General features: G+C 58.1%; 1 protein-coding gene across 22 annotated transcripts; it reads right to left on the reverse strand.

Annotated features, from left to right (window-relative positions):
- Nucleotides 1-463: 463 nt before the first annotated feature.
- Nucleotides 464-12,015, reverse strand: ADAM15 (ADAM metallopeptidase domain 15). 22 transcript variants are annotated; one of them, XR_008523756.2, is made up of 23 exons: nt 11,770-11,948; nt 10,477-10,619; nt 9,764-9,840; nt 9,268-9,346; nt 9,030-9,106; nt 8,746-8,938; nt 7,388-7,453; nt 7,240-7,308; nt 6,991-7,160; nt 6,770-6,854; nt 6,139-6,287; nt 5,878-6,052; nt 5,508-5,600; nt 5,082-5,386; nt 4,796-4,991; nt 4,450-4,527; nt 3,270-3,342; nt 2,901-3,039; nt 2,412-2,481; nt 1,755-1,829; nt 1,128-1,339; nt 874-998; nt 464-783 (listed from the first exon to the last, which is right to left on the reverse strand). XR_008523756.2 is itself a non-coding variant. In XM_054552138.2 (23 exons), the coding sequence occupies exons 1-23, from the start codon at nt 11,846-11,848 to the stop codon at nt 741-743; spliced, it is 2,580 nt and encodes an 859-aa protein (XP_054408113.1). In that variant the 5' UTR covers nt 11,849-12,015; the 3' UTR covers nt 464-740. The 22 variants fall into 22 exon arrangements, 21 of the variants coding, with proteins under 21 accessions (XP_054408113.1, XP_024091810.1, XP_063573358.1 ...); XM_054552138.2 differs by having other exon boundaries at nt 1,268-1,339; nt 10,477-10,568; nt 11,770-12,015; XM_024236042.3 differs by having other exon boundaries at nt 1,268-1,339; nt 1,755-1,826; nt 10,477-10,568; nt 11,770-11,963.
- Nucleotides 12,016-12,304: the final 289 nt, after the last annotated feature.

A 12,304-nucleotide genomic window follows, 5' to 3' on the forward strand; every position in this document is an offset into this window, starting at 1 on the left:
CTTGCCGCTCCACACCTTCGTTGCGGGCTGGGGGCCCACGCGGCCCCAGTCCCTAAGACGAAGTAATGAGGTGGTTGCGGCCTGTACAAAGCACCTTTGTTCCCGATCCCTTAGGTGGCGGCGGCGGAGGGGGAGGAGGCAGGTGCACGGCCTTGGGATCGTGGGAGCAGCCGCCGCCCCGCTCCACCCTGGCTCCTAGGCTCTGAGAACATCAGCCAGATCCACTTTTCCCAACCAATGGTCAGAGTGGGGACGGCAGGTCCAACAGCTTGACAGATTGCGCCGAAAGCCACCCCAGTCTGGGCAGAGGGAAGCCGCGAGCATCCCGGGTACACAAGCCGACCCTTTCTGGTACCCCCGCCCCACACAGCCCGCCCTCGTCTGAGGCGGCAGCGTCTCCTGGCGGCCAGACCTGGAACCGCAGCAGGAGCGACCCGGGTTCTAGAAGCAGGCAAACTCTGCGGAACGCTCCCAAGATGTCACGTTTATTGCAGCTGAGCAGAGACAGGCTGTGCGGACCTTCCTCAACCCTGTCCAACCCCCAGCCCCTCCCCAAGCCCCGGCTGCAACTACGCCGGCAGGTCCGCAGAGTGCTGCTTGACAGCGCGTGGCGGTGCCCGGAGCCTTAAGACACCGCATACAGTCTCTGGCGCCTTCAGTCATGGTAGGGGACTCCAGAGGGCACGCCCGCCTCTTGAAGCCCTAAGTCCGGCTTGGAGGCAGCGGAACGTCCAGAGATGTCAGAGGTAGAGCGAGGACACTGTCGGAGGCGGTGGCGCTGGTCTGGATTGCGGGAAGCCAAGAAAAAAGGGTCAGAGGCCCCCTTCCCCCAGGTCACTTGCCCCGCCCACCCATCCCCAGGGCTCCTCCTACCTGGAGGGTACCACTAGGGGTGGGATTCCAGCTCCTGGGCCGGGCAGGTCACCCGATGGGCACCGGCCCTGGGGGTCGGCAGGCAGTGGCTTCCTTGGGGGTGGGGGCTTGGCTGGCCCCTGAGACTGAGGGAGAGAAGGCAGGAGGCCGGCTTAGGTGTGGGGGGGTGTCATGTTGCCCACCCCCAACGCACTGGTGCTGGGGAACACCAGCTTGGGGGCAGCACCAGCGGTCACCCTTGTCTGCAAACAAACCTGTCACCATTAAAGGCACCACCGGGATATGTGCCCTCATGCACTGAGGGGGCATCTCGCCACGGCCACCACCGTCATGGCTACCAGCACCACAGCCCTAGGTGGGGGGAGAGGCCGTGCCCTTCTCCCCCCACCGTTACCTTCGGGCTTCTCACCACCGGGTCAGCGGGCAGAGGGCGGGTAGGGGGATTGGGTCGGTCAGCCAGCTCAGCCTGAACAGAGAGAGTGGCAGTGGCTGTGAGAGCATAACCAGGGGCTGTGGACATGCATCGAGATTCCCCAGAGGGGTTCAAGTCAACATGCAAAGTCAGCCAGGGGGCAGGAGAGAATGAGGGCATGCGCAGAGGGCTTGGAGGCATGCCTGCTGATGTCTCAGGGGAGGAAGGTGTAGGTCAACCGCGGAGTCCCTGGCCGACTGCAGTCCCGCCATTGACCACCAGATGGTGGTAGAAACCAAGGCAGGAGGCTCACCCTTTGCTGCTTCTGGGGCTCAGAGTGTCTGAAAGCTGAGGGGCACCCCATCACCTAATGAAGAGCACCACTGGCAGGGAGCAGGGATGAGAACTGCAGTTGGGTACCAAGCCTCCCACCTGCCTTGGCTCAGGGCGGGCCCTGGCCCAGATTTACCTGGAGTCTCTTGGACACAGGGTCAGGCGGCAGCGGCCTGGAAGGGGGGGCCGGGAAGCTGAGAGCACTAGCCTGCTGAGGGGGCAGGAGGGGCAGATAGGCACAGAGGGGGAACAGGAAGCAGAGAGACAGAGTGGGCAGAGAAGGGTCAGTGCCCAGGGAGGGCCAGCAGGGGCCCAGGGCAGTGGGTGCTGTGCATGCAGTTACGCAGGTGCATGCAGATGGGGAGCGAGTGGGGAGGAGGTGTGCACACACTCCCATCATCCAAGCAGAGGGCTCAGGGCGGGGATGCTCACCAGCCCTTCTGACATGGTGACCTGGGCCCACGGAAGGCCATTCTGAGCACCACTGCCCTTGTGCCCTCCTGGGGTCACTGCTGGGGGCATGGATAGACCCACCTCTCAAAGCCACCTCTTGGCCAGCGGATGGAGCCCAGCAGCTCCTGCTCCAGCTGGCTGCCCTCCCCACTCTTCTGGACTCAGCTTCTCTGCCTGTAGCCAGGGGAGGGGAGGGCAGGGCTGGCCCTGACTCCTTCGACTGACTCTTGGGCAGTGCTAGCCTTTCTCTGAGTCTGGAGCCTTTAATGCGCACCCCCCAGGGCCCAAGCTGGATGCCCGGCCAAGGTGGAGTCCCCTTCCTCTGGCATCCGGGACTCACCTTAGTGCCTCGCGCCAGCAGGGCCCTCTGCGGAGGTCCTGGCCGTTCAGGGGGACCTGATTGGGCTGCCCTATGCATGAGGAAAGGCAAGAAGGGAGAGGGCCCAGCCTCAGACCCTGTTTTCTACCTTATGCCATCCTTGAGTGGGGTTAACCCTTTGCAGGCACTTATGTGTGGTTTAGGTAAAATTGTGGTAGGGCCGGGGTGGGGGGCAGTATTTATTAGCTTGAGGGAAGACCCTACTTATCCAGCACAGGGGCTCCTGGGGAGAAATGGCCCTAGCACTCCAGCCACCCCACAGGGTCACAGCTGTGAGGTAAAAAGCTGTGGGCACATATAGGGAAGGGAGGTGTGGGGTATGGCAGTCAGCAACTTTAAGGTCCAAGGGGCCTGGGGCTCAGAACCAGGTGGCAGGGGCTGCAGAGGTGAGGCAGCCTTCAGCACTGTCCCCAGTTGAAGGAAGTGGTAGCAGGGAGGTGATGCTCATACCTGTACTGGCAGGTGGGTCCCTTGAGCTGGCAGAGTCGCTGGTGCAGGCGGGCACGGTACCAGTAGCTGGCACCAAGCATCACCAAGACCAATAACACCAGGAGGCTGAGGAGCAGCCCTGTGGTCAGGGAGCTGGTTGCTGTGGGCGGAAGTCAGGTTTACGGGAGGACAAGGCTAAGAACTCTGGATCCATGAAGGCGCAGGGGGCAGGGAGTGAAGTCAAGTGATCAGGGAGAGTGAAAGGGTCAAGGGGCACAGACTCAGGGAACCAGCAGCAAAGGGGGGTCAGAAAGAGAGGGCCGAGGGGGAAAGATAAAGCATGAGACGCTTTGCCCTCCCAGCTGCCCCTGTCCCCCACCCCCATGCTACCTTTGAGCTGAGTGGTGCAGTCAGGGGGTGCCCAGCCCTCCTCACAGTAGCAGTGCCTGTTGCTGTCACAGACCTAGGAGGTACAAGGCAAGCAATGAGGAGCTCTGCACTCTGGAACTATTTCCTTGTCTCTAGCTTTTCAAGATCTCAGATTTCTACAACTGGGGGTTGTGCTGGGTATGTGTGTAGAGAGAGCCCGGAGGGAGGGTCTTTATCCATACCACAGCAAATTAGATCAAACTAATACTTACTGAGCACCTTCTGTGTGCTGGGCACTGTGGTACATGCTTTCTTTCTTTGTGTTTGTTTTGTTTTGTTTTATTTTATTTTATTTTAGACAGCAAGTAAGATGGAGTCTCACTCTGTTGCCCAGGCTGGAGTGCAGTGGTGCAATTATGGCTCACTGCAGCCCCGAACTCCTGGACTCAAGCAATCCTCCTGCCTCAGCCTGCCAAGTAGCTGGGAGCATAGGTGTGCACCAGCAGGCCTGAATAATTTTTAAATTTTTCCTTGATAGAAATGGGGTCTCACTATGTTGACCAGGCTGGTTTTGAACTCCTGGCCTCAAGTGATCCTCCTGCCTTGGCCTCCCAAAGTACTGTGATTTGGCTGGGTGCAGTGGCTTACCCCTATAATCCCAGCACTTTGGGAGGCTGAGGCGGGCGGATCACTTGAGGTCAGAAGTTCGAGACTAGTCTGGCCAACATAGTGAAACCTATCTCTACTGAAAATACAAAAATTAGCTGGGCATGGTGGTGGGTGCCTGTAATCCCAGCTAGTAGGGAGGCTGAGACATGAGAAATGTTTGAGCCTGGGAGGCAGAGGTTGCAGTGAGCGGAGATCACGCCAGTGCACTCCAGCCTAGGCAACAGAGCGAGACTCTGTCTCAAAACAAAACAAACAAACAAAAAAACTGTGATTATAGGCATGAGCCACTGCGCCCAGCCTGTGCTAGATGCTTTCATACTCATCTCATGTACCCTGGATGGGGATACTATTATTATAGCCATTTGATAGGTGGGGAAACTGAGCTCAGCAAAGTTAGTAACCTGCCCGAGATCACACAACTAGGAAGTAGTAGAGCAAGGATTAAAACCCAGATATGTCTATTTCCAAAGCCCAGCATCCTTTTCCTCTTGAGGCTCTCTGCTCCCCTTCCACTTCCCCCATCCCAGCTCACCCCATGTCCATGGCATTTGCTTCGACATTCCTGTGCCCCCAGGAGATCCACACGCTGGCATCGATGGTCTATACACACCTGACCCAGGGAGAGAAGAGCCTGGATCAGATTCCCACAAAGCTTTAATGGGACTGGGAGGCCAATAAGGTTGAGGCCACACCCTGCGTTTACAGATGGGGAAACCAAGGCATAGTGAGTTGATAGGACTTTGCTCCATCTGAAGTAAGAAACTGACTTCCCTTGGAGTCCCTGCCTTTGACATTGGTGAATGGTGAAGTCTGGGCTCTGTTCACTGTGGTCCAAATGTCCCTTCTCACACCTGGTCTTGCCCACCCAGGCGGCTCACCAGGCCAGGGCCACAGGCTGTGCCAGGCAGAGTCAGGAGGGGCTGGGCCACATCACTGCCCAGGTCCAGGTGCACCCAGCTGCAGTTCAGCTCAGTCCCATTCACATCTATTGTCTCCCAGAGTAGATCCCGGATGGAGCCCAGCAGAGGCTGGGTCCTACCTGTCTGGCACTGGAGCTGCCCACAAATGGCATCTCTGGGGGGAGGGGGAAGGGCACACAGAGTTAGTAGGAGCAGGGCCAAGGCTCTCAGAAACCCAAAGGAGGAGCCAGGTTTCCTCACTTACCTAGGGGTGCAGGACACATAACTGCCACTGGGGTTGCGCCCACAGCTTCCAAAAGCATTTCCCCGAGTATTAGCTGTCTGGAGGCAAAGTGGCGCAGCGGGCTGGGCTCCAGGTCCCCAAAGTGACTGGCACTGCTGGGCATAGGAGGCACAACGCCCGTGCATGCACACAGCTTGCCCGCCAGCGCAGGGCTCACCATCCCCTAGGCTGACATCAGGGGGACACTGGGAGCTGTCTCCTGGGCAGAATTCAGGCAAGTCACAATCCCCTCTGGTAGGACGACACTGCCAGCCAGACGGGCGCAGCTGTGGAGGGTGGATGAGCATCAGTGTGGGCACTGAGCAAATCCAGCTGGGGGTCAGAATGACCCTTTCCATTTTGGCCCCGGCAGGTGAGCTCTAGGTGGCCAGTCTAGTCTCTACCCACCTGGCAATTTTGACAACAGGGTCCATCAGATGCACACTGTGCACCTGGCCTCAGCTGGCAGGTCGAGGAATCACAGCAGGGATCGACGCAGTCCTGTGGGCAGGAGCACGGGGGCCGGGCATCAGAGCAGGTGGGGCCTGTGAGCCTCCCTCCAATCCCTCCTCCTCCCACAGGCCAAGATCAGAAGCTACACAGCAAGCGAGGGCTAGAGCCCAACAACCCATGTGCTGTCCCCACAGACAGGGCAAGTAGGAGAGGGGTGGGAAGTCCCTTCAGAACCCAGGAGGAGCTCAGGAGGCTGGGAGAGGGCTAATGAGCCAGGGTGAAGGCACAGAAATGAGTAGGGCGAGGCTTTGGGAAAGGGGCTCACATTCGGGAAGCCACAGTCACACTGCTCGCCCGGCTCCACAAACGTATTTCCGCAGAAAGCCGCCATAGGGGGTAGGCTAGGCAGCCGTTCAAAGAGGCAGCTGCCCATTCCATCCAGGAGGGCTTTCTCCAGGGCCCGTCGGCTGCAGTTGCTGAAGTTCAGGCCTGGTAGGAAGCTGGGGAGGGTGGCAAGGAAGGTTGGGGCTGGGGGCCTCTCCCTGCCCCCTGCCCCACATCCTCTCTCCATCCTGCAGCTACTTACTCTGTGGAGGCCTCCATGATGCAGGTCTTGGCTGGGGCTGGACCTGGACAGGGGCAGCTATTCCCAGGCAAATCATGGTCCAGGCCCAGGCTGTGGCCCAACTCATGGGCTATGGAGGAGGCGACTCCCAGGATGCTGGTGGAGTGGTCCTGTCATTGGGGAGGGGTACCGCAGGTCCAGTCCCAGCCTGCCTCCACCACAATGCCCAGACCACCCTCTCTGCGCCTGTTCCCTCCACATCTGACCTCACGGGCACTCAGCAGGCACTGCTTCCCTCCTGAATTGCTTCTAAAGTAGGAGAACCCAGGCCTGGATGGCAGAAACCTGGGTTCTAGCTCAGCTCTGTCCCCCTCCCTCACTGGAGGGAGATCACCTCTGTTCTTTGGGCCTTAGCTGCCTCCTACCCTCCTCTAAGAAATGGGAAGACTGCACAGGGGATGACTGTGTACACTGTGACTAGCTGGCCACAAGCGAGGGCTCCCTGATAGCAAAGGCCACATCATGCATCTCCACCCTCTATACCCATAGCTTTGGGGTTGGGCAACTTTATAGGGGGGTTTCAGTGAATAAATGCCACCGCACTTGGGAGGAACTGAATTGGGAATGAGGAGGAGACCTGGAAATAACTCACCATGTTCACACCTCCTGAGAAGTCAGGAGAACAGATGGAGTTCTGAATGGCCATGCCCACCGTAGGCCCAGAAAATGAAGTACCACTGTGGGACAGAGAGGCTAAAATTCAGGGCCAGAAGCCACAGTGGTCAGAGCTCCAGGGGCTGAGGTAGGGTGCTGAAGGGGTGTGAATTTGGCCAGGACAGGACTGGCCTCTCTGGCTGAGTCCAGGGCCCTTACGTCACCAGCTGGGCACTGTCGTGGGGCAATCGAGGCAGCAAATGTGCCCTGCGCCAGTGGAGGAAGTTTTCGAGGGTGACAGCTGGGTTTGGGCTGATCTCCACCAGGTCACGCTGGGTCCAGGCCTCCAGGCCCACTAGTGCCACTCGTACATTCAGGGGCCGGAAGAACTGAAAGACAGCTGGGGCTCAGAAGAGGGGTTGTCATGGTCAGGGGCCTGGGGTGGGGGCTGCCCTGTCCAGCACTCACTGTGTCCAGCAAGAGGGCCACTTCCAATGTGCGGTTTAGCAGGTGCTGGAAGTCCCGGTATTTCTGGACCTGTAGGCCAAGAGAGGTGACACGAAAGGCGGCGGGGCAGTGCAGGGGGAGGAGCATGTGCAGGGGCCAGCAGGCTCACCTCCGAGTGATCAGCCACAATCACCAACTCCACAGTCTTGGTCTCTGTTACCACATCCCGCCTCCACTATGGACAAGAAGAATTATCAAGCAAACCTGCCGCTCGCAGCCAGCAGCTGTGCAGGGCTGACCAAGAGGCAGCCACTCCTACTCTGTGGGTCAAATAGGAGGGTGAAGAGCCCATTTTACAGATGAGCCACTGAAGGCCAGAGGGCCCAGGAACTTGCCAAGGAGGACCAGGAAGTAGATAATGAAGGTTGGAGTAGACCCCTGCTTTTCTGGCTCCAAACTCAGTGGTTTTTTTCAAATTTTTAAAAAACAGTAATTTAGCTGGGCGCAGTGGCTCACGCCTGTAATCCCAGCACTTTGGGAGGCTGAGGTGGGTGGATCACGAGGTCAGGAGATGGAGACCATCCTGGATAACACGGTGAAACACTGTCTGTACTAAAAAATACAAAAAATTAGCTAAGTGTAGTGGCGGGTGCCTGTAGTCCCAGCTACTCGGGAGGCTGAGGCAAGAGAATGGCATGAACCCGGGAGACGGAGCTTGCAGTGAGCCAAGATCGCACCACTGCACTCCAGCCTGGGAGACAGAGCGAGACTCTGTCTCAAATAATAATAATAATAATAATAATAATAATTTTTAAAAATCCCAATAACAACTCTTGTCACTTACCATAGGCCTGGCATAGTTTTAAGCACTTTACATCTATATGGACTCATTTAATCTTCCCAGCAACTCTGTGCAGCAAGTAGTTTTATTATCTTCATTTTACAAATTAGGAAATTGGGTTTATATTGCTTTATCATTGGTAACTACGTATTATCTATAACCAAGTGAGAGCTCTCTGCAAATGGGATCATAGGACAGACGAAGAGTTTGAGCCAAATACAACTAATAAATGGATAGGCCATTTATTAGTTGTAGGGCCTTGGGCAAACCACCTAATCTGTCTCAGCTAGATTTTATTTTATTTTATTTTTATTTTATTTTTTGAGACGAAGTCTCACTCTGTCACCCAGGCTGGTGTGTAGTGGCTCCATCTCGGCCCACTGAAACCTCTGCCTCCTGGGCTCAAGCGATTCTTCCACTTCAGCCTCCTGAGTGGCTGGAACTACGCGTGCACACCACCATGCCTGGATACTTTTTGTAAGGTTTCGTCATTTTAAAATAGAGCTATTGATAGCACCTACCTCCTAGGTATGGGAGGAGTACACGAGCTAATGTTCACAAAGTGCCCAGCATGTGGAAAGTGCTCCATTCGCAGGAGCTGTTGTTACTGTGAACGCATAGCTCCGAGTGTCTGGGGATCAGCCCTCAAGACAACCAAAGCCCACCCCCCTGCCATTCATCCTCACCCGGCGAATGTGGCGCTGTCCCAGGGGGTGCTCTGGTGGAGTCTGAGTGTATACAGATTCCTGCCAGCTCAGGGCACAGGTGTGGCCTGGCAGGTGGAGATCTTGGATTCGCGAAATAATGGGAGGACCCTGAAGGTCCCCAGGCTCCTGCTCCAGGGTATAGCTTCTCTCTGGGGTCAGGACCACCAAGCCTCTAAGAAAAAAGAAAGGAAGTCAGAGAACATTTCAGCTCCATGCCTGGGTCTCCTTACTTTCTCTACTGTCATCAAATCCGCCCAGTATACCTGAGCCCAGAGCAGGTGCAGACGGACACCCAGGAGCCTGCATATCCCTGCACTCTTCCCTGGTAGCAGCAGTTCTCCTGCAGCACAGGAACAACATTAGTGCTGTCTCAGAGAGCAGACCAGGACTGGAACCGAGGAGTCTAGCTTGACGGTAAAAATATGCAGTGTCCTCTCACCTTCCAGTCACCCCCTCCCTCTTTCCCCTAAGCCAAAAATGGCACAAGAGGGCCTGACTCACCAGAGTGTGTCCCTCACTGACCACCCGAGTGCCATCGGGCTGGTACCACACCAGGGTTGGACGGCCTGGGACCAACTCTCTGTGGAGTGAAGAAAAAGAAGGCAGTGCTTAAAGCCACTTCCCAGGTTGTGCATTGACAAGCAGAGGCTTGAAGGTGGTGGTGGGGCTGGGGACCAGGCAACCCCCGCGGCCAACTTTTCCACTCCTGACCCCGGGGCAGCAAAGTATACTGGTTGGGCCACTGACTCTGTTAGTTTATTTGAATTCCAATCTGGTTTTCACCACATACTAGCTGTGTGACCTGGGGCAAGTTATTTAATCTCTCTGTGCCTTGACTTCCTCATGTATAAAATGAGGACAATAATACATGATAGTATATCCCTTATAGGGCTGTTATGAGGATTAAATGAGCACAAGCACTTAGTACCTGGCACATAATAAATGCTATACAAGTTGTTGGCCATGTGGTCACTGTTATTGCCACCATCACTATTACCTATTCTGTAGCAGCTCCAGGATATGACTGTCACCGTCCAGCTCCAACTTGATCCTCAGGGGCTCAGGCAGACTGGTCTGTGGGCACCAGAGGGCAGGTCACCTCCCTAGACCTGCCCACAACTCCCAGCCTCTCTAACCAGAAAACCTCAGGCCCACAGAAGAGCACCAGCGATTAGATCACTGGTGGGGGGATCCCAGGGGAGGGGCCAGGAAACCCTGCCTGGCCTGGAGCATTGTTCTGGGGGGTTGTGTGCGGAGGTCAAGGAAGGTATCTGAGCCGCCCCTTCTCGGTTTCCTGCCCAGAGAGGAAGCACTGTGTAGGACCAAGCACAAGCCCCAGCCCTTCCTCTGACTCAGCTTTAGAATGGGGTTGGGGGGGGGGTTGGTTTGGTAAGGTCCTGACTCTTTCCAAATCCCCCCCTGAGAAAACCGACAACATGAGATGAAGAAAGCAAGTTTGGCTTCACAATTTCCCCAGTGGAGATGGATAGGTTGGGTGGGGCTGAGGCAGACAGATGTGTGTGCAGAGAGAGAGGGAGATAAGTGAAGCCAGGTGCTGGGGTGTGGTGGGAGAGGCAGCTGGGCCTGGGATAGACCCACTACAGCGAGCTCTACCCACCAGCTCCTCAGCCAAGCTTTGGCCTTGAGACACCTGACTATGCCGGGGCTTGTGTGGATTCGTTTATTTATTAGAGGGGAGTGGGAGCTCACCTGAAGCACCTTTTTGAGGTCCTGAAGGACCTGGGGCTCCAAGGGCTCCCTCGGGGCCTTCTCTGACTCTGCCTGCTGCTCCTCGGTGCCACCTGCAGGTCCCAGGACACCCCAAGACAGTACTGAGGGAATCGACAGCAGGGCTGGGGGTGGCAGGTGCCCTCAGATCCACCAGCTCCCAGCCCATCAAGGCCCTTAGGTACCTGAGGGGCTTCCACATTGCATGCTGAGACTTAAAGGAGAATACTGGAAGGAGGGGGTGTCTCTCTAATTTATGGCTTTCCACCCACCAACCCATTCACAAGTCCCCAAGAAAGACTTTCGGCTTGCTCAGCCTGTGGCCCTCCTTGTCCCCTTCCGGCCAATCCCAGGTTCTCACAGGGACCCTCCCCTGTTCCCACTCCCTCCCAATCACTCTCCCCCCCCTTCAGGAACGCCCCCTCTCGAGACTGAGCTAAGCCTTGTGGCCGGGTGCCCGCTCACCCTCCCCTTCGCTTACATCGGAGATGCCAGGAACGCCCATTTCTGGGTGAGCAGTGCAAACACCCCCACCTCCCTAAACACCCTCATGCCCAGTCAGGCACACCCGCTGCCTACAGCCTCTGCTTCCTCCTCGAGCACCCCCCACCCCCCCAACACACAATGGCCCTCTCTCCTCCGGACACTCCACCCGCGTCTGCCCTCACGGTCCCGGCCCAAGACAGCAGCGGGAAGTGAAAGTTCCAAGGAGGATTTGGTGTCCCAGCCTCTTTCCTGGCCAATTCTCCCTTCTCCTGTCTCATCTCGGGCCCCTCCCGCTCGGCCAGGCACTGGTGGCAACAGCACCAGGGTGAGGAGTGCCTGGCGGCTCCAGGAATAGAGGCTAGAGAGAATCCTCTTCACTAAACCCTACAAGCCATGCCCGCTCAGCGCCCTGGCACGGGGTGGAACGGTTAGCTAGGCCCCAGAGCAGCGAAGATGCCAGTCCTGGGGAGCAGCGACCCTCTCATCACGATCTTGAAGTGGCGCTGGACAGGCCCCTCGGTACCTGGTACCTGAGCCTGAAATTGTCCGCAGGGACCGCGCAGCGGATGACCAGGCAGGGGGCAGGGGGCGCCGGCATCCCCCCTCCTTCTCTCTTCACCCCATCGCCAAGTCACCGGGCCCTAGGCCCAGGACAGCGGACTAGGGCGGGCCGCGCTCTGGCTGGGCTCTCCCAGGGTCTCCGTCCGGCCCCATTACCCTAATGCCTTCCGACTTTCCTGCACCTCCCTCCCAGTCCGCCCCCCGACCCTCTCCAGGCCGAGGACTCACCTATATTTGGGAGCGGCCAGGAAGGCAGAGGGCTGCCCGCGCCCAGGAGCCCCAGGGCCCAGAGCAGCGCCAGCCGCATGGCAGCGGCGCCCCGGGCCGGGCGAGGGCAGCAAGTGCGGAACAGCGCGCGGAGGAGCGGCCGGCGGCCAGGTCGCCTCGAAGCACCCAGCAGCGCCGCGCAGCCACCAGGCCCCGCCCCGGCCCGCCCCCTCCCACCCGGCCCCAAGCCAAGCTCCGCCCCCGGCAAGGCCCGCCCCGCTGCGCGCCGGGTGCCTCGGGAGCTTGGACCCCGCCCACTACTCCCGCGTTGCCCAGCGCTACCGCTTCCCCGCAACTGTGCGGGGTGGGAGCCGGGGCCCGGTCCGACCGGCTTGGGCGGCGCGCCTTCACCCGGCCCCAGGTCCGGAACCCTCCCTAGTAGCTTCGCGGCCTCCCTGCCTCCTGTGCGCGGCCTGGCTCGGAGAGGTCGGGCGGGCAGGCTTTCCCGACTGCAGGCGAGGCAGTGCGCGGCTCACCCCAGTCCTCGACCCACGTG

Source organism: Pongo abelii, chromosome 1 (genome assembly GCF_028885655.2).
Source record: "Pongo abelii isolate AG06213 chromosome 1, NHGRI_mPonAbe1-v2.0_pri, whole genome shotgun sequence".
In the NCBI taxonomy this organism is placed as follows: Eukaryota; Metazoa; Chordata; class Mammalia; order Primates; family Hominidae; genus Pongo; species Pongo abelii.